Source organism: Prionailurus bengalensis, chromosome B3 (assembly GCF_016509475.1).
Source record: "Prionailurus bengalensis isolate Pbe53 chromosome B3, Fcat_Pben_1.1_paternal_pri, whole genome shotgun sequence".
Classification (NCBI taxonomy): Eukaryota; Metazoa; Chordata; class Mammalia; order Carnivora; family Felidae; genus Prionailurus; species Prionailurus bengalensis.
The window spans coordinates 39,422,869-39,444,590 of NC_057355.1; the positions used below are offsets into that span (position 1 = coordinate 39,422,869).

General features: G+C 50.1%; 1 protein-coding gene across 4 annotated transcripts in view; it reads left to right on the forward strand.

Annotated features, from left to right (window-relative positions):
* The window catches only part of MEGF11 (multiple EGF like domains 11), a 359,712-nt gene that overhangs the window by 264,949 nt on the left and 73,041 nt on the right, over positions 1–21,722 (forward strand). For all 4 annotated transcript variants that reach the window (XR_006293259.1, XM_043555119.1, XM_043555120.1 and 1 more), the window contains exons 6-7: positions 14,696–14,942; positions 16,248–16,368. Coding sequence is in view for 3 of the 4 variants with exons in the window: in XM_043555119.1 (XP_043411054.1) it covers positions 14,696–14,942; positions 16,248–16,368 (368 nt within the window). In the remaining variant the exon portion in view is untranslated. The remainder of the gene's footprint in view (positions 1–14,695; positions 14,943–16,247; positions 16,369–21,722) is intronic.

The following is a 21,722-nucleotide window of genomic DNA, read 5'->3' on the forward strand; positions in this document are numbered from 1 at the left end:
GGCTGTGTTAAATGACCCCACTAGGGAAGAATTGCTGGGGAGAATGGCTGGGTGGGATCGGAGCCTGAAGACCTGGAGTCTTGAATTCTCCTGCTAACTAGACCAGTGGCCTCGGGCAAGCTGCTTCACTTCTGGGACTCAGTTAATCCATCTGAGCAATGGGAATGCCAATCTTTGCTTTGATGACCTATAAGCATAGAGGTAATTTGGAAGGCCAAAAGTATACAGATAAACAGGGTTATTCCAAACAGCAAATTAGTTGCACAGAGACTTGGAAGAATGGTTGTATAAAGGGAGGCAAACCTGCATTCGTTGTTCTTGTTTTGAAAATTCTATTTATGCCTGTAATCCAGTGAGTGTCCATGGGCAGAAATTCAGAGCACAGACCTGTGCTCCAAGATTCAACACTTTGCTTCCTCCCTTGGGTTTGCTGCTGTCCACGTTCCTGGGTCTTTGTCTCTTATAGTTCCTCGAGGTGACTCAGAGAGTTCAGCATGCCTGAAATGGAAGGAATCTTGGGGATCATCTAGTTCTCCTCTCTTGATTTTACAATGGGGAACGTAGAGGTCCAAAGAGAAGATGTGATCTGCCTAAATCCACACAGAATCTCAGCAGAGGGGCCTGGACTGGAACGTAGTGTCCATAACTCCCAGATGGGGCCAGAGACAGGAAGGGATTGGAGAGTAGCACTTCCTCACAACTGTGGCAACTCTGGACGCTCTGCTTCCGCAGGGTATCGTCTTTCTGTCTCTGTTTCCTTATCTGAAAATGGAGTTTAAACAAGATACTAATTGCAGAGAGCTCAGACAGTGCTTCACCTGCAGCAGGGCTCGCTGCCTGTTGGGTAGAACAGCATGGGTGTTCTGTTTCCCATGATAGAACAGCAGGCACCAATGCAGCCACGCGGCCTTTCTGATCAGTGGCTGTTAGTATTCTCGGTGTCCTCCTTGGTTACCTTCATCATTCCCAAGTTCCTGGTTTTTTTAGGCAGCTCCACAGCCTCTTGGGGTCCACAGGACTTCCCAAAGGAGATGGAAAGGACAGAAATCTCACGCAGCCGGATCTCTAGTAAAGCCAGCTTAACCCTGCCGTGGCTTGCTCCTCATCTGTCCTCTAAGCTGTGTGCTGGCCCGGTGCCACTCGGGGTGGTCCAGGAGTTGTTACTGAAATAAGTAAGAATTGCAATGAGTAAGAAACTGAGAGTAAGTGTTTAAAAACGTATAGCACTGTTGACATCGCTGTGACAGCCAGACCCATGGTTGATGGACCGCTCTGCTGAACAGGACATAGTCTGAGTGCTGTCACGGTGAGTGCACATGGTATGGCACAAGTCATGCTCAGTAAGGCCCGCGCATCTCTGATGGATTGGAAAACTGATAAAACAAAGCAAACAAAGCTGGTCCTTCCCTTTGAGAAGCAGTGGTCTGGTCTTCCTTCAATGAAACAAACTCGTCAGCCTGCTTCTCAGGGCCTCTGCTGTCAGGGCTATGTTCACCTGTCCTTTCCAGATGGCTCTCTACCCTGAAGTCTCCTTCCCTTGGCCTTCGCTGTCCTTCTAGGTCCTAAATCAGATCCCACTTCTTCCATGAGGCCTTCCTGGGCAGGTTAACCCCTCCCCAACCACACCCCCAAGCCTCCCAACTGTGCTGTCCCCTCCAGCAAGTGCTACAGCCTGTGAACCTGACTTTGATCACTCCGTGGCCCCTGGGGATGGACCAGGCCCTTTGTAAGCCCCCACCCCCCCACCCCTGGCTAGACCTTACATCTAACTGGTTTTCAATAAGTGTCAGCCCAGCTAATGCAAAGCCCAGGGTAAACCAGTCAGCCCTAGGTACTTTCCAGAATAAAAAGTGGCTCAGATGTGAATCTTTTTCACTAGGATGATTGCCGTGTAAGCCCTGCAGGACAGTTAGAGGAGCCAGGGCGTCTGCTGGTGAAAACAGCCTTCTGCCAGGCCTCTGGGTGTGCCATTACCTCCCAGGATGAGTAGCTGGGGTGGAGGTTTCTAGTCCGTCCTGCCTCTGGCCCACAGCTTTCTGACTTTCAACATGTCTCTCCAGGCTGCCCGGGCCCAGACTACCTCAATTTGCTTTACCTCTCCCTGGTGCCTGTGAACCGCTAATGAGCTACCGGAACAGCCCCAGTACATCCCCCCAGCCTCAATCTCTTCTCCCCCTTTCCACCTGATGAGAAAGACCCCCTTTCCCATCGTGAATAGGGCAACAGGTGAGCCAGGCCTTGGTTCAAAAGTGGTTTGTGGGCCCACAAGGGAGCCAGGCCTCTGCACGGCTTTTACTGCCTCTCTTTCTGCTTCCTATGTGTTCCCTAAGGTGGGGGTGGGGGCTGGCCACAGGGCCAGAAAGGAAGTTCCTTAAAGACAGAGACCTTGAGCACCACTCCGGCTGCTTCCCCGGGAGCATCCCTGGCTGCTCAGAAGTGAGCAGAAGAGCAAAAAGAAATTACTTGAGATTGCAGCAGGAAGTTTCTCAGACCTATGGAAGAACTTTCTGACCATGAGAGGAATTAAACACAGACTTTGCAAGGCAAAGAGGATCTTAGACCTTGGTTTTTTACCTCCCTTCACCAACCTTTAGCTTCTTAATCCTTTGTCCTTATATGAAAACCCAGCAAGGCACTCAGCAGCTCTGAAGCTGTGGAAATAGAGGGTCCAGAGCCCTTTTCATGGCCCCAACCCCTACCCCACACATGCACACGGAGGACCCCTTTGGCCTCCGTGGGTCGCAGCTTGGCACCCACTCATCTGGACTGATCCTGTGTCTTTGCCAAGGGAGATGCTGAGGCCTGGAAGGGTGGTACCTTACTTACCCACTGTGACAGCCAGAGAGAGGCTCTGTCTACCAGCCCAGACTTCACTGTTTGGAGAAAATGGAATGACATGGAATGATGGGAAAATGGTAGACAAGGTCGTGGAATTAGTTCACTTCTCCTGGGAAACCAGCCTGGACCCCATTCCCGCTTTCCCGCTCCAACTGTGAGTTCGTGTCCCTCCGAGCCCTTACCTGGGGCTCCCATCCCACACGCTGGATCTTCACCAAATTCCCTTTGATCCCCAACAGCTCCCCTCCCATCCCCAGCCCAGATTTTCCTCAGAGCTTTGAAAACCAGATGAGGGGCGGGCCATGCTAGGGAGGGTGCAGGGCCAAAGCGGTGGTCCCCCAGCAGGTCTGTGGTGCCTTTGCCGGCTGCCTTTGAAAGCTCCTCCAAAGAGGTAATTCCTTTGTGCACAGACATGATTTATGAGGCTTTCTAGGCAAATTGTGGAGATAAATGGTCTTTGGGGCCGGGAAGCTTCAAAGGCAGTGATGCAGACAGATCAGAGGGAGCCAGGCAGCTAGGAGCTGGGCCTCATTAAAAGCCTGTGGAGGTGGAGCGGGGGGTAGGTTTTAAGTAGAGCTGAGGACAGACCAGCTCTGAGCTGCCCCTGGATCCATTTGGGGGCAGCCCCCAGCTTACCTCTCACCCTGGGCCTCGCTGACCCCATCGTGGAAATGGACGAGCCAGAAGTGCTGAAGTCACAGAGGTACATTTATCCCAGAGCGCGGGGAGGCAGGGCGGTGCACGCATTCCAACTTGGGCTTTGGAAGAGAAGTGACTGGCATTGGCAGGAGCCCATGGAGTCCACACCAGCCTCTCTGCTAAGCACGGCCTAGAGAGCTCACGTGGGTCCTGAGTCTCCCCCTTTCCCACCTGTCACCAGTGACCTGGGCAGCTCCCTGCCTCTCGGGTCTGAAGACCTGCCTCTGTACAAGGCGGGCACAGGTGTAAAGGAACTCCAGTGTCCCAGCTCTGCCGTGCCTCACATCAGATATTCTGGGGCCTTGAACTCAAGGCATTATTGTTAAACGTCCCCTTTCAAGAAATGGGGCAGGGGGTCACTCTGGCTGTGAGGTCGTGTGCTAGTCACCTAACCACGCCTAACCTTCATTCCATCCTCTATAAAATGGGGATAATGATAGCTACCCTGAGGAGCTGTGGCTCGAAATGAACAAATTAGGCACTATAAACTACCTAATGCCTAGTTTTCTTTCTCATCACCCTGTCCACGTAATATGGTGGCATTCTGTATCCATAGCAGTCCCTGCGAAGTTGATAAATTTGACTTTTATACCTTCCCATCTCCTCTCTCCAAAAGCAGATACACACACGTGCGCACACACACACCCCCTTCCTAATCTGGCTCCCGGGTCTTCTGATTGCCTCCCAGATATTAACAGATAACTGGGATATTAATGTCTAATAATGTGTTGTGACTGTCACACACTCCTACACAAACATGGATGACGAGCATTCTTCTAGGGGATCCCTGCAGACCCTGAGGAGTGCAGTCCTAACGGTGGGATGCCAGGCAGACTTGGTGACATCTTGGAGCAAGGACCCAGTCCTGGCTTCCAGATGCATCTATCCACAGAGAGATTCAGGGCCCTGGCAGAATGGAGTTACTGAGTCTCTCGACTCCCTCCTGGTGTTTTGATGGCATGATGATATCTGGTTGAAATGTGCTTGGTTGCCCAGAACTGTCGTCGAGGCTGTGGTGTTGGAGATGAGGAAGGTAAATGGGCTGAAGTGACAGCCTTTGCTCGGGGCATTTTAATGTACCTTCTGGCTTCGTTCCCTCCTCCTGCCCGGCTACCTCAAGGCCCTTCTGGGTCTCCTGACCCCTGCCCTGACAGTGGGGCACCTTGCCCAGTTGTAGCTCCCCCAGCACAGCTCGCCCAGCATCTGCTAGTAACTCCATGTTCCAATGGGTCCATGTTTCCTATTTGCTTGTCTGCTTCTCCAACTAACTATGGGCTTCTAGAACATAGTAGGTGCTCAATAATTGTTTGACAAGCAATAAATGAGCCTAACTCCTCTCCCAAAAGCTAGTATGCTGGGATGGTGAGAGCCCTAGATCAATATGGCCACAACTGGTTTCCAGTCTAGCTCTTCATTGCATCAGCTGTGTGGGCACAGACAAGGCCCTCAGTCTCTCTGGTCCAGAGTTCCCTGACTGATAAGATGTGTTTATTTTTTTATTTTTAAAAAAAAATTTTTTTTTCAACGTTTATTTATTTTTGGGACAGAGAGAGACAGAGCATGAACGGGGGAGGGGCAGAGAGAGAGGGAGACACAGAATCGGAAACAGGCTCCAGGCTCTGAGCCATCAGCCCAGAGCCTGACGCGGGGCTCGAACTCACGGACCGCGAGATCGTGACCTGGCTGAAGTCGGACGCTTAACTGACTGCGCCACCCTGGCAAGATGTGTTTAGAGATGACCTCTAAAGCCTAGTAGTAATACAGGCAGACTCAGACTCTCAACTCTGCCTTTTGCAACCAGGGGTGATTTTGTCCTCCAGGGAACATTTGTCAATATGTGGAGACATTTTTGGTTGTGGCAATCGTGGAGGAGGGTCTGCTACTGGCATCCAGTGGGTAGAGGCCAGGGGTGCCGCTCAGCATCCTACAATGCACAGGACAGCCCCCACAGCAAAGAATTTTCTGACTCAACATTTCAATTGCGCCAAAGTTGATAAACCCCGGTTTAGTTATTTAATGTCTCGGAACCTCAGTTTTCTCAGTTGAGAAATGGGGTAATAATTTCACCTCACATGGTTTGCCTCCATCTTCTTTGGAACAAGGCAAGGAATAAATAAATGACACCCGGTTAGAAGAGGAATCAGTGGAATAACACAGGTGGGAAACCCAGCTGACCCATAGTAGGTGTGCAGGGTGAGGGGGTTTTCCTGCATGTGTGTGTTTATCCGTCCGCTCCTGTGCCCCGGGAAACAAGCGTGATGTGGAGGTCCACTCTGCATCCCAGGCAGCCACTGTGAGTCCCGCCTCCCTTCAGAGGCTTAAGGGAGATACAGATAATGTGGTTAAATAACAGAGTAAGTAACAAGTGTAATAAATAGATCACTAAGAGCTAATGATACATCATTATAATCCTGTGCTGTCAGCATCTTCTGGCTTAGGGACTGTGTCAGGAGATTTGGGTTTTAATCTATGGCACCTTGGTCTATTAATATTTAATTCCAACAATCTAAGTAGTGGAAAGATAGGGAGCTGAGCGATGGCTCAGCTCAGAGCCTGGGTAACCACCTCGAATTTTTCTTGTCTACACAAGGACAAACACACCTCTCACCCCGGTCCCCTCTGGCCTCTTTCTCAAGTGGGGACATTTAGCAATGGAGCGTAGAACCACACAAAATCAAGGCTGGAAGAGACCCCAGAATTTACCTGCTGGTGTCTTTTAATGAGAGCATCACTGGCATTGGAGAGCATAGTTCTTCATTGTGCGGAACTGTCTCTGTCCCTGATCGTCTGTGACAACCTAATTCCTCCCTCCCCCCTCCCATTTCCAGATGCCCTCTTGGGGAGGGTGACCTACTCCAAGCAAAAACCACTGATCCAAATATGTCATTCTACAGATGAGAAAACACAGGCCCAGAGAGGGGAGGGGGCTGCCCAAGATTGCACAGCGCTGGCTGTGACTCAGCCTCGGTGGGCCCCCAAAATTGCAGCTCGGGCCCGAAAAGAGTGGAGGCGCTCAGCCTTCGAGAATTTGCCTGTGCTTTTATTAGGGCAAGTCAGTTGACAAATGGCCTCGCTCACTGGGAAGTCACTTTATTTATCAGCTGGAATGGTTTGGGGCTGCTCCAGCCCCATCTCTGCCTGTGTGCCCACTGCTTTGTAAACTCAGGAGCAATTCTGTGTGTCAGCTCTCCCTACATCTTCTTGGGGTGGGCGGGGGCCTGGGGACCACCAGGGAGGTGCTCTGACTCTATCAAGTCTTCCCATTGCTAAATGGTGGGAGGTGTGGAGAGGCCTCGGCCCAGGCTCTCGTACAGGCCAGGGCAACTCAGGGTCAGTGGATCCCAGGTTTGTTTCTAACGCTTGACCTTCACTTCAGTGGCCAGTCTTCCTCCGTGCTGAGTCTCAGGACTCCCATCTGTGGAATGGGAAGAACCAAGCATCTGCTCCACTCCACCTCAGACCCAGCATCCTCCTGCCCATCTCTGAGGGGACCAGTGAGCACACAGGTCACCGGAAGGATGATAGTCCTTGCCAGCTGTGCTTTTAAAAGGATCTATGCTTGGACCCCACCACCCCAGAATAATTCAAATGTCCAGGGGTGAAGCCCAGGCATGAGTGTCTTTTTTAAAACCTCCTGGGGTGGGACGCCTGGGTGGCTCAGTCAGTTAAGCGTCCGACTTCGGCTCAGGTCACGATCTCGCGGTATGTGAGTTCGAGCCCCGCATCGGGCTCTGTGCTGACTGCTCAGAGCCTGGAGCCTGTTTCGGATTCTGTGTCTCCCTCTCTCTCTGCCCCTCCCCCGTTCATGCTCTGTCTCTCTCTGTCTCAAAAATAAATAAACGTTAAAAAAAAATTAAAAAAAAAAATAAAACCTCCTGGGGTAATGCTAACGTGCAGCCAGGCTGAGAACCACTGGCTGAGGAAGCAAATCCTCAAAAGCAGCTGAGAGAGGGCTCTTCGGTCGCTGGAAAAGCCTTGTCAGCTGGCTGACGGTTCTTCCTGTGTCCAGCTCTGGGCTGGACATGGGGGAGACTGTGCACCTGTGGGGGATGGGGTGGCTCAGGCAAGGGCACCCGCCCCCCAGCTCCCCCTGCAGCAATGCATGGACTCTCTAAGGCTAAGGGAAGAGATTGGACACAAGGCACGTAAACCTGCTTGTATATGGCAGTGGTGACAAAAAACAATGGTCAGCCAAGTTATTGTTCCTAAGAGAGAAAGTCAAGGGAGGCGTAAAAACATAGCTGTGCCTTTAATAAATGACCTTCAGGGACTCAAAAAGATGTTTGACACCAATGTTTATGACAGCATTTATTACCACAGCCAAAAAGTGGAAACAACCCAAGTGTCCATCAACAGATAAACAAAATGAGGCCTATTTACACAATAAAATACTCTTGAGCCTTAAAAAGGGAAATTCAGGGCGCCTGGGTGGCTCAGTCGATTAAGCGTCCGACTTTTGGTTTGGCTCAGGTCATGATCTCATACTTGTAAGGTTGAGCCCTGCATCAGGCTCAGCGCAGAGCGTGGAGCCTGCCTGGGATTCTCTCACTCACTCTCTCTCTCTGCCCCTCCCCCTCTCACGCACACATGCGTGTGCACACTCTCTCAAAGTAAATTAAAAAAAAAATAAAAATGACTAAAATGGCACAAGGTATGTTATGTGTATTTTACACAATATAAAAAGTTCTAAATAAATAATCTTAAGAGAATTATGAGAAATAGGGCCAACCGTGGGAAACCCGGGACCTACCACCACCATTCACACGTACGCCAGCCCTTGAATGAAGTGCACGTGAAAAATGAGCCTCTTCTTTCTCATCTCCTTGTGAATTATCCAAGGCGGCTGTTTTAGCCCAGGCTGGCTGCCAGTGTCCCGTGTCCCCTCTTCCATCAACACCGGACCACAGTCAGCAGGACAGCAGTGGTTAGGAGCTCAAGTGCCCAGTCACTCCCCAGCTGTGTGACTTTGGACAAGTTACATAACCTCTCTGGGCCTCAGTTTCCTGATCTACAAAATGGAGGCGCACCCCTTGCAGGTGGGTTGTTGTAAGAATTAAATGAGCCAGGAACACATTAGCCCTGGACCCTGAAGTAGGGAGATGTACTGGCTAGGAAAGGGGGGTGAGTGGGCCAGCCTAAGGGAACAGAACAAGCCAGGCCATATGCTAGCTGCCCGGAGAAGATACATCCACTTGAAACATCAGCCAAAGCCAAAAAATAATTAGAAAGGAATGTCTGTGACAGGGGAAAAAAAAAAAAAAGCATAAGGGGGTGACATTCCAAGGCCAAATTGGAAAGAGTTTGTATCTGTGAAAGAATGCAAAATCCTGTTGTAATTTTAATGACTGTAGTTTTTATTCACCTTCAACAGGAAAGATAATTGACTCACTGCAGCTCTGCCTCATTTCTCTGTCATTGCTGGGGAATGAGGTGTTTTTAAGTGGATTTTCTAGATAACTGAAGCTTATCCCTGTGAACCCTAACATTTTTTTTTCATTTAATCACTCTGAGGGGAAATTTATATGGAATGGATTACACACTTCCCTGCTCCCTTAATCAGAATATTCTAAATTGAATGTAACCTCTTCCTGTCAACTTGGACTTACAGGGCTATTTGCCCCTAGATTAACGGCTCCATTAATATGGCAAATGCTTTGCTTTTTTAGTCTACAGATGTTTACTGTTTGTTTCCATGGTTTCCTACTGTGATACGAAGCTCTTTCTATGTATTTTTAGGAACTCCATAAAACACACAGACACAAATTTGCACATGTGTGTATACACACGCACGCTGAGAACCCAGATTGTCAGACCTAATGGAACTGTGTTTGCCTGTGCTTCTCTGACACCCTTAATGTGGCATTTTACGGCACACCATATAGGCTGCCCCGGCATCTCTGTCCCCACTAGATTGTATGTTCCAAGAGGGCAGGACACTTTCTGGCATTACTTGGCACTTGGCCAATGTTTGTGGAACAGACAAGTGAAACAATGAAAGCACCTAAGTGTTAGGGCATCAGTTAGTGGTAAGTGCATGGCTTTGAATGCCTTCCTGGATGTCTCTTGGACACCTCAAATTCATTGGCCCACCATTCTCTTTCCCCCGACATGTGCTATTCCCCTTGTGTTGCCCATAAAGAATTAGGGTGATTGGCACCAATATCCACCCGGCAGCCGAAGCCAGAGCCGGGTCGACATCCTTCCTCCCTCGTCTTCCTTCTCCAGCACTCTGTCAATCAGCAAGTCCTTGTGGCTTGTACCTCATAAATACAGCTGGAGTCTGTCCCCTTCCCTCCATCCCCAGTGCTACTACCTTAGTCAAGGCCACCACCATCTCTTTCCTACTATATATATATAACAGCCAGTCCCCCTGACCCTGACCCCACTCTTGCTCTGTTTTTCCTGCCCACATATCTATTCTTACCAGAGCAGTCTTTCTACGGCCATACCTAATCATGTCTGTCCCCTACTTGGAACACATCTAGAGTTTCCCGGCTGCCCTTGTGGGAAGTCAACACCCCTGAACATGGCTCACAAAGCCCTTGGACCTGGGATCCTGCCCAGGAATCTTCCCCACCTCTACCTTGCTCTCCCTTAAAGTCTCTACTCCAGACACACATACGTTTTAAAATGTTCTCTCATGTCATGCTTTTTCCCAGCTCCGAGTTTTTACATACATTATTTCCTCTGCTTGGAACCATTCCCCACGCTCACCCCTCCTTCAGGTCTCTTCTTTGAGGATATAGTCCCTAACCCCTTAGTCTGGATTCAAACCCACCCGCGCCCTTCTATATTGTCCTGAACGACCCTTGCTGTGGCACTTCTGTGAGATACTTTAAATGCCGCTTTAGCATCTCCGTCCCCACTAGACAGTATGCTCTCCAGTTTGGGGCTTGGGTTGTGCCAGAGAGAATGGAGGTCACCTCTGATAAGCAAAGCATAACTACGCCCTGGGATGCACCAAGGACAAACTGGCTTTGGACTCTAGCAGTTTCCTTCAGAGTCAAGGTCCGAGGGCAGTGACTATGACCCTAACAATGAAGGGAATCCCTTGTTCTAGATCCTGGGGCTGTTCCCAGTGATGAGCAGAGAGGAAGTGGCTGGTTTACATGGCATCTCTACCCTTGTGTTCTGCAGCTGCCCCCTTATGCCCAGTGGCCCCCCTGAGTTTCTGTCCACAGAAGCATCCTTCAGAAAGTGTCCCATTTACCAGCAGTGGAGGTTGCTGGAGCCAGACCTGAGCCTGCCCTTGACTAGAACCTTGGGCAATCACTTAACCTCACTGACCCTTTAGTTTCCCCATCTGTAAAATGAAGAGTAATAAAACCTAACTTACAGGGTTTTAAATGTCACAAGTGAGCATTTGAAACGTGGTTGTCGTTATTATTACAATGGAGTCATGTCATACGTACGTTAAATTTATGGGAATTCAACTACGTGTGCTTGGCCACAAAAAGAGATTGAGAAATGGTATAGCAGTTAATTCGGCTAGTCTTTCCACTCGCTGATATATGTCCCAGAGAGAGGATGACGTGGGAGAAGCTGACTGCTGGATACTCGGTTATTCTCTGTCTTGTGAGCCTCTTCCATTGTGGGTGGAGTTTGTAACTATATCTGGACTTGATTTTTTTTTTTTTATTAAGAAATTAGTTTCAGAGGTGCCTGGATGGCTGTCGGTTAAGCGTCTGACTCCGGCGCAGGTCATGATCTCACAGTCTGTGAGCTCGAGCCCCACATCAGGCTCTGTGCTGACAGCTCGGAGCCTGGAGCCTGCTTCGGATTCTGCGTCTCCCTCTCTCTGTCCTTCCCCTCTCGAGCTCTGTCTCTCACTCTCTCTCAAAAAAATAAATAAACATTAAAAAATTAAAAAAAAATGTTTCCGGTATATAACATAATGATTCCACATTTGTATATATTGTGAAATGATCACCACAGGTCAACATATGTCACCATACATAGTTACATGGTTTTTTTCTTGCCATGGGAACCTTTAAGATCTGCTCTTACTAACTTTCACGTATTATTAACTATACAGTGTTATTAACTCTAGTCACCATGCTGGACATTACATCCCCATGACTTATTTATTTGGTAACTAGAACTTTGTACCTTTTGGCCACCTTCACCCATTTTCCCCACCTCCTACACCCCACCTCTGGTAACCACCAAATAGTTCTTTGCATCTATGAGTCCAGTTCTTGTCTGTTTCTTCATTTTTTTAGATTCCACATAAATCATACGGTGTTTGTCTTTCTCTGTTTGACTTATTTCATAAGTCTCTGTTTGACTTATCAGCATAATGCCCTCAAGGTCCATCCATGTTGTTACAAATTACAGGATTTCCTTCTTTTTTTGTGGCTGGATAACATTCCGTTGTCTATATATACCACATCTTCTTTATCCATTTATCTATTAATGGACACTTAAGTTGCTTGCATGTCTTGGCTGTTGTAGATAATGCTGCAGTGAACACGAGGGTGCATATATCTTTTCAAGTTTGTATTTTCATTTCCTTTGGATGAATACCCAGAACTGGAATTGCTGGATCATAGGAGAGTTCTATTTTTAATTTGGGAGTAGGGGGACCTCCATACTGTTTTCCACAATGGTTGCACCAGTTTGTATTCCCACCAACAGCGCACGAGGGTTCCCTTCTTTCCACATCTTTGCCAACACTTGTTATTTCTTGTCTTTTGATGCTAGCCGTTCTAACAGGTGTGAGGTGATATCTCATTGTGGTTCTGATTTGCATTTTCCTGATGACTAGTGATGTGTAGCACCTTTTCATGTACCTGTTGGCCCTCTGTATGCCTTCTTTGTAAAAATGACTATTCAGATCCTCTGCCCATTTTTTAATCGGATCGTTCGGGTTTTTTGTTTCGTTTTTGTTTGTTTGTTTGTTTGTTTGCTATTGAGTTGTATGAGTTCTTTATATACTTTGAATATTAACCCCTTGTCAGTTACATGATTTGCACATGTTTTCTCCCATTCAGTAAGTTGCCTTTCATTTTGCTGATGGTTTCCTTTCTTATGCAGAAGCTTTTTAGTTGAATGTAGTCCCACTTGTTTATATTTGGTTTTGTTGCCTTTGCTTTTCAGGTCAAATCCAGAAAATTATCACCTGCGTCAAGGAGATTACCACCTATGTTTTCTTCTAGGAGTTTCATAGTTTCAGGTCTTACATTTCAATCTTTAATCCATTTTGAGTTAATGTTTGTGTATGATGTAAGAGACTGTCCTTTCTCCATTGTATATTCTTGGCTCCTTGGTCATAAATTAACTGACCATATATTCCTGGGTTTATTTCTGGCCTCTTTGTTCTGTTCCATTGATCCATTGTTTTTATGCCCATATCATACTGTTTTGATTACTATAGCTTTGTAATATAGTTTGGAATCAGGAAGCATGATGCCTCCAGCTTTGTTCTTTGTCAAGATCATTTTGGCTCTTGGACTTGATTTTGCCTCACCGTAGTACCAGGTAGAAAATGTAGGGTGGGGCTTACTCATAAGCTGGCAGCTCAGTTTGTATATGTGAATATTTGGGGCAGAGATGAAGAAGGAATAAAGCAAGACAGGGATTTGGGCCCAGGCTGGTTCCATCTGTTAAAGGATGATGGACAGGCTCCATGACATTGACCATTTGACCTTGATCAGCAAGTGGGAGGTACATCCAGTGGAGTTTGTGGGGCTGATGGAGTGATTCCTCCATCACTGCCTTAGTCCCCAAAGATCCCATGTACTCACTGGCCTCACTAGAACCTTCTACTCTCGTGCATGCCCAACACTCGAGTGCCACTGCCTCTTTGTTCATACTGAGCCTGCCCCAGTGACACTTTCTCCGGTCACACTCACCTGCCGCCTTCCTTCTCTGAGTGTCTAAACCCTAGAATCACTGGAGCACAAAGATCATCTGATCGGCACCTTGTCTTCAGAAGGTAGGGTGTCCAGCCATTCCAGTTTGGCCAGGACTGAAGGATTTCTCAGAAGGTGAGATTTTAGTGCTGAAACCAGGACACTTGGTCACTCTGATAGGCAGACAAATGAGACTTTAGGAAGTCTTGCCTGATCTCCTTAGCTGGGAGTAGTCTTTTTCTCCATTGAACTTCTCGTAGAACATTATCTGTGCCTGTCTATGGCCATGCTTGAACCCCACATCCACCACACTCCAGGATTCAAGTGAATGAGCCTGTGGTTTGAGGACATCTTGGTATTGCGTGTCCTATCTGCACCAGCGGAAGGTCAGAGGGGGAGGTGGCAGCAGGCTGGGTGACCTACCTGGGGCTCTGCCATTCAGGTCCTTTCCGCAGCTGTGAAAGTTTCTGCAAAGCTGGCTCAGATATCATCACTCTTTGAAACATTTAATTACATATAAAGATCTTGAAGGCTGTCTGGCTCCTCCCAGGGAAACATTTCTTTTTCCTGCTCCTTCTGAAGTTGGCTACTTGGAAAGTAAAGAAATTGAACTGAAGATAAAGCAACCCAGGGGCGGGGGGTGGGGGTGCAGGGTGGGTAGACATTGCTGAAAAGGAGAAGCCTCGGAGAGACAGATGGGAAGGGTGACAGGGAGATGGGAGGGGGGTGGGGGGAGAGGGTGCAGGGAGCTAGAAGGCATTCTCACTGGAGAGTGAGGTACAAGAGGTGAGAAAACTAATGAGTTTCAGGAAGAGAGGGAAAGAGAGAGAGATGGGGGCTGGGCTGGGGAGGGACTGAGAAGGGGGAGCGAATAGTGTCACAGAGAAGAGCGGTAGCAAACCAGAAGAGAAAGCCTGGCTGAGAGGAACAGAGACAACCAACCAAGAAGAATTTAGCAAAGGCAGAGGGAGGTGAATAGCTTATGGTTCCAGAATTTCAATACGGGGGGGGGGGGGGGGGGGGGGGGGGGGGCTTCAGGGAAGCACTGGTTGGAATGGGATGGCCCAGACTGGGAGATACCTTGGAGAAATAATCTTCTTAGGGTGTATGATTAGTGGAGTGGCTTGGCGAAGAGCCCATGGAGGTTATGAGGTGCCAAAGCTTCCCCCCTAATGGCCCTTGCTGTCTCCTTATCCAGGGAAGAGCAACGCAGAGAGTGGCCTTTGGGGTATCGGTTCCGGCCCCCGTCCCAAGGACAGTCCCTCAGGGAATTCCCTCAGCCCTGACCGGCTCCTCTCTTGCAGGCTGTGACAGCGACCACTGGGGCCCCCATTGCAGCAATCGGTGCCAGTGCCAGAATGGAGCCCTGTGCAACCCCATCACGGGCGCCTGCGTGTGTGCCGCCGGCTTCCGCGGCTGGCGCTGCGAGGAGCTCTGTGCGCCGGGCACCCACGGCAAGGGCTGCCAGCTGCAGTGCCAGTGCCGCCACGGAGCCAGCTGCGACCCCCGCACCGGCCAGTGCCTCTGCGCACCGGGCTACACCGGAGTCTAGTGAGTACCGCCCCCAGGGCCCGAGGGGCGGGGCGGGGCGGGGCGGGGCTGGCTCCCTCCCCGCAGCTGCGCAGTCTGCCACTGGCTCCTAACTGAGCAGCAGGGTAGGGGGTACAGACAGAAGTTCAAGGCAGTCCTGGCTGGCAGATCTCCCGCGCTGTGACCCCAAACCCTACAGAGGTTAAATGCCCAGGCCTCACCCACGCAGGTCCCCGGTCCCTCTATCCAGGCCCCAGGGTGACAGGTGCAAGCTGAGACCAAGTACATCAGGAGTTCATGAAACTCCTCCCGGGAGGCCCTTCCTGTCCGGACCCCACCTCAGTTTGGCATTCTCCTCTGATCATAACCCAAACGCCCGCTGCTCACCTGGGTCCCGACCCTTCCAGGCCATTTGAGAAAGAGATGGGTGAGGGCCCTGGGCAGTAAGTACCATGAATAGATTCAGAGAATTTATTGTGCCTGTTCATATCCCCTGTCTTCTCCCCTCACACCCCAAACACCCCTCACTCCAGTTCTCTAGAGAGTCTGTACTGAGAGGGAACCTCCAAGACTGCTTAATTGAGACCCCCTCAGAGCAAGATTGAAGTTCTCCTCCCCACTCCCCACCCTGTTGAAGACTCAGTGGCCTCCCAACAGCCCTAGATCCTGAGAGGGTATCCAAGGACACTGGTCAGGGACACATCCTTGATTGAGGGTGTTTCCTGCCCCAAGGTCTGGCCAGCTCCAGGGCCAGCTCCAGCTAGAGGCCAGGGCCATTTCCCTGAGGCCCAAGGCCAAGATCCTGTGCAAAGCCTCCCTCATACCTCAGCAGTGCACGTGAACCCGTCATGATAGCTGAGACCTTTCCAGAGGCTAAAAGTGGGTCATGCTCCAGATACTTACTCTCCCTGAATCTAGGTAGATTCTTAAAAGCCAGATCAATAACCACATCTCAGTGCCTTTACTCATGCTGTTCCTTCTGCCTGGCATGCCCTTCCTTCCCTTCTCCCAGTGGAACTAACTTCACCTTCAGGACCCACATAAAATGTCTTCCTCTCACGGAAGCCTTCCCCAAAAAACACTCTTCTTGACATTAAGCACTTAAGTTACCCCATAGGCATGGGCCCAGTCACACAGCATTCCAGTTCATTATATCTGAGCCCTGTTTCCCCCTTCTGGCAGAAAGCAGGACTGCATCTCAGCTAACTGGCCCTAATACAGTTCACACTGGCTGTGCACTCTCGAATTCCTAGGGAGCCCTGGAGTACTGGGACACTGCCACTGACTGAATGCTGCCATGTCTAACACCTCTGCTTCCTCATGCAGCTGTGAGGAGCTGTGTCCACCTGGAAGCCACGGGGCTTACTGTGAGCTGCGCTGCCCCTGCCAGAATGGGGGCACCTGCCACCACATCACTGGAGAGTGTGCCTGCCCCCCAGGCTGGACGGTAGGTGGGCCCACAGGATGTGGGCGGGCCTCTGTAAGAGGTGTGAGCGTCCCTCACCCACACACACGTTGAGGGGCTGAATTCTTTTCCCACCCTGAAAACCCTCCCTCCTATCTGTGGTCACAGGCATCACTAGATAACCACCGGAGATCCCTTGGACACAACTTTGAATGACAGGCTACATCTAAGGGCTGTGTGAACTGATGGCAGGTTCCTTAACCTCTCTGAGCCTGTGGTCTCTCGTGCTCAAAGGAGTTGAAATCTAGATAAGCTCTTTCCTTGGACATAGGTACTCAGCTGAGCTGCCGTGGACTCTGGGCCCAGTGTGGCAGAAAGGGTGTGGTGTGAGGGCAGGGGAACAGGTGGGAGGAGGCGGGGAGACGGAAGAGTAGAGATCACCTGAAGTTCTAGAACTTCAGATTCCTAGCCTGTACCCCCCTGTTCTGTGGGCCCAGAATCTGTATTTCAATATGTGCTCCAGGTGATTCTGGTGCAGCCTCAACCAACCCAGCTCTTGTGTCTGGGAACCGCTATTATGGAAAGGAAAGGATGGGAATTATAACCTCACAGGCCTCAGTTCAGGTCCTGCAACCAGTGTTGACCCTGAAAAAAGTGCTCAGTCTCTGTTTCCCCATCTGGTCTCTGTTTCCCCATCTGTAAGCAGAACCCATACAACAATAGTAAGCCCTGCCCTTCATAACCGTCCTGGTGGGCAAAAGGCTCAGATGAGGCAGTGCACGTTCAAAGTGCCTTGCAGACTCTGTCCTCTATCATTGCTTGTTTTATATCCCTGGATCCTGCAGACAATCCACAAGCCTCGTTTTTTTAGCTAACACACTCTGTCAGTGCTCCCCCCACCAATGACCCAAGCTTCTCAGGAGCGCCGAGTCACTAAATCAGACTCTCCCAGGCTGCGCCCCCGCCTCTGACTCTCCAGTAACACACCCCATTTTGGGGGAAGCTCAGTGACACAGGGGGCTGCATCCCCCAAGGCCTGAAACTTCTTTGCAAAGCCAGAGAGGGCAGGGGTGCTGAGCAGGAGCAGGGTATTTCGGGAAGCTGTGAATGCAGAGGTCATGGGGAGCAGGCTGGAGGGATGCTGGCAGGGCCCATTGACACGGGCACAGATTGGCCGGGATTTTTTAGAGCAGGAAAGGACCAGGGGATGATCTGGCCCAGCAGTGTCCAAACGTGGCTGCACGCCAGAGTTTCTGGGTCTGGAGGTGGGTCTTAAAAACAGATTTCCGGGCCCCACCAGAGACTTTCTGGGGCTTGGATCTCTATCTTTAATAAGCTCCCCAGATGATTCTGAAGCAGCCAACCCCGTCCGCAGATCCATATTTGGAAATAATTGATCAAGACTGTAGGATTTCCTTCCGAGTTTCACAGAACCCTAAGGTTTCTTGGGGGTGAGGGTGGGTGGGGAGCCTAATAATTAGGGCTCTGGGTCCCACACACCCTCACTTCTCCATTTTAATCTTTCTATATTGAGGTTCTTGGTAAGATTTCACATAAAAACAGGGCCTCCCAGCTTTTAGAGGTCTGAACACCACTGGTCCATCAATCCCCTCCTTTCTCAGATGAGGAAGCTGAGGCCCAGAGAGGTTGAGTGACCTGCCTAAGGCTACACTGCTGGTTAAGAGGAAGGTGGGTTAGAATCTGGGTCTCTTGACTCTGGACTCCTGAACCTCAGCCCTTGGTGTCTGTCTGACTGTCTCTTCTGAGGACAAAGGGGCTGCTGCTGCCTCTCTCATTTCTCACCTGCCCATTTCTCCCGCCCTGAACCAGTCTCTGGAAAGACCCTCTTATCTCCCACCTGCTTCCAGAATTCCACCACCCACAGGCTGGGTTTTCAGAGGCCTAGCAGCAGGCATTGAGGTTGGGTCAGGGTGAGGGAGGAGGAGAATGGGCCACAGGCCTCTCTAGAGAGACTGATGGAAGCCAGTGGTCAAAGAAGGGGAAGGGAGGAAGCCTTGGAGGAATTTTTTTCTCCCCAACACAGTGAGAAGTTTGTTCTTCGAGACGACAGGAAACTGTCAATAGACACCTATGGATTTGGGGACTTTATATTTTTAATTTTTTTGTAGACAATTGCGTTTCTATTTTTTACACAGCATTTAACTTGCAGATTTGTATGAATTATTAATACCCCTCGTGCATGCAGAGTCACAGTGTAAGGATGCTGCAGCTCAGTCCTGAGGCCCCTCCCAGGGACGGCTGGGGCTGGGAAGAGGGTGCTGGGAAGAAGGGTCCTGCCTTTATCATCCTCCAAGCCCTCACTTTCTTGTTGGCCCCCAGCAGCTTCCACTACACTCACAGATCTAACGAGTACAATCTAGAGCGCCTGGGTGGCTCAGTCAGTTAAGCGTCCGACTTCAGCTCAGGTCATGATCTTGTGGCCACGTTGGGCTCTGTGCTGACAACTCAGCCTGGAGCCTGCTTCGGATTCTGTGTCTCCCTTTCTCTCTCTGCACCCCCCCCCCAATCTCTCTGTCTCTCTCAAAAATAAACAAACATTAAAAAAAAAATTAAAATCACTAGCTCACACAGTGCGGCTCCCCCAAAGGACTGAGGCACTGTGCAGAGCTAGAGAAGAGTCCCCAGTATCTCTGGACCTCCAGGCCCCTCCTCAGAGATTCCTGGCCACCAGGCTCTAAGTATGCCTGTAGGGCACTCCACTTGCCTAGCTGTCATTAGCCTGTTCCAGGAGGGGCCTTTGCAAAGAGCTTGGGAAAGTATTTACTCTCTTTCGCCTTCGAGAGAATTCGAGAAGCCAGGTGTGAGTGGTTGGATGAGAGTGGACACTGCAGACAAAGGGGAGGTAGGAGGTGTGTGATCGGCTCCCGTTAGGAGTTCCCAGTCTGATGGTGGAGGCTGGATATAGTGTGTGTATGGGCATGTAACACACGTGTGCACGCGCGTACACACACACACACACACACACACACACACACACACACACAACTACAGGCCTGAACAGAGATGGGGCTGAGGTGCTCAGAAGTAGGACCAGGCCAGGCATTGGTGTTTGGAGCTGAGGCTGTAAAATCATAGATGCTCACATCTAGGAAGGATGATTCATGGAGCCCCACGTCCTGGCCTGTGCCTGGACCGCTTTCTCAGCGCCCACACCAGCCACTCACTGTTCATTGAGAGCATCCATGCTACGTGGGCCAGTGGTGATAATTAGAAATGCCTTGAGATGCTTGGAGAGGCTGAGTTGTTCCTTGTCTGGGAGAATTGGTGTGGCCTGAGTCCTTTCATCGTTTATGCTCCCTTTAGCCATGATCCTCTTAAGGAGTGGCTGGTTTCCAGATCTTGACAAACCATTTGGTCGAACCAGTTCTGAGAGGAGCAGAACTGTTGCCTCACCTCACCTCCAACCTTCTAGATGCCACAGGGCCCAGGACCCCACTACTATTGGAGATGTGCACTCAGTTGACCACAGGGCAGGTGTGTTAGTCTGCTGGGGCTGTTGTAACAAAGTCGCACAGACAGGGTGGGTGGGGGGAGGGGGACGGGGCGCTTAAACCATAGAAATGCCTTTTCTTACCGTTCTTGAGGCCAGAAGTCCAGGATCAAAGTGTTGATGGGGTTGGCTCCTTCTAAGACCTCTCGCCTTAGGTTGTAGACAGCTGTTTTCTCCACGTGTCTTCACAAGGGCTTCCCTCTTTGTGTCTCTGTGTCCTCATCTCCCCTTTGTACAAGGATACCCATCAGATTAGATTAGGGCCCACCCTTATCACCTCATTTTAACCGTATTACCTCTATAAAGGCTGTATCTCCAAATACAGTCACAATCTGAGCTACCAGGGGTTAAGGTATATGAATTTGGGGAGACACAATTTAGCTCATAATAGCAGAAGAGAAACCCGAAGAGAAGCCACAGCCTTCTCCAAAGCTGACACTTCCCTGCCTGCTCTCCCCAAAGCCCATCCCCCCAAACCTATTCTTCAGCTATCAGTTAAGGTTCTCTCCCTCTTCCCAGGCCCTGTTCATGCTGGGCCCCTCCTCCTTGCGACCGCCAGATGTCTACTTGCGTGGAATCAATACTAATTAAGGGCCTGCTCTTTAGGGCACCGTACTAGCTTCCTTTGCATCTCCAACCTCACGTAACATTTACAACCACCTTGGAGACTGGGAGTTACTGCTCCCATTTTATAGGTGAGGAAACTGAGGCTTAGAGCAATCATGGGGCTTGTCCGAGCTCAGCCATCGGGGAGGAGGCAGAGCTGGGACCGGAGCCCAAGTGCTGACTTTGAGTCCAGTGTTCTGTCAGCCATACCAGGCAGCAGGCCTTCCAAGATACTGAATTCCTTCAGGCCCGAGAGGGAGCCCAGGGATTCAGGCATTTGGGGTGCCTGCAGTGGGGAACATTGCAGGGGCTTCAGGAGGTGATGGCCCACCTGTCTGAAAAGCCTCCAGGATGCTTGATTTTCCCAGGCAATTTCAGAAGGCAGCACTCTGTACACGAAGCTTCTCTGTGGGCCTCCTTGTGGAGTCCTGGTCATGTCTTAGAAGCTTCTGGGGTATAGTGAGAAAGGCAAGCCTCTATGGGGAACCCCTATCACCCCCAGGAGGAAAAGGGCCCCTTCCTCTGTGGCTTTTCCCTGCCCCTCTCCTCACATACACACTCATCTCACTGTCCCCTCAGCTGCTGCCTCTGCCTTCTCCATTCCCCCTTCCACTCCCCCCACACCAGCCCCTCACCTTCTGACAGGTGGGGAAGAGAAATCTGAGCTAAAAGGCCTCTCACCTAATTCATTACAATAAATTGGATGATATTGAAAAATGACCTGGGTCTGGCAGCATTTTCCTGAGTAAACCAGCTTCCTCTGGGCCAGCAGTTATTGGTGCTTAATAACTGTGTATTGAACTTATTGATGAATTAATTGTGGGAGAATCCTTGGTCTCCATAAGAGAAATGAAAGGGGGAGGCTGAAAGGGAAGCTTGTTCAGATTTCTCTTTTATAAAGACCTAAGATTCATAGATACAATTGTTTAAAGTTATCTAATCTCGGGGCACCTGGGTGACTCAGTCGGTTGGGCGTCCAACTTCCGTTCAGGTCATGATCTCACAGTTCACAAATTCAAGCCCCACATCGGGATCTGTGGTGACAGCTCAGAGCCTGGAGCCTGCTTCAGATTCTGTGTCTTCCTCTCTCTCTCTGCCCCTCCCCTGCTCATTCTCTCTCTCGCTCTTGCTCTCTCAGAAATAAACATTTAAAAAAATGTTTTAAGTTATCTAATCTCACAAGGCTAGTACTGGAGGGAGGGGAAAGTAGTCCCCTGACTCACTCGCAAATCCTACTCCTGAAAGGCAGGTGCATTCACCTCTTGTAGGTGTTTCTTCT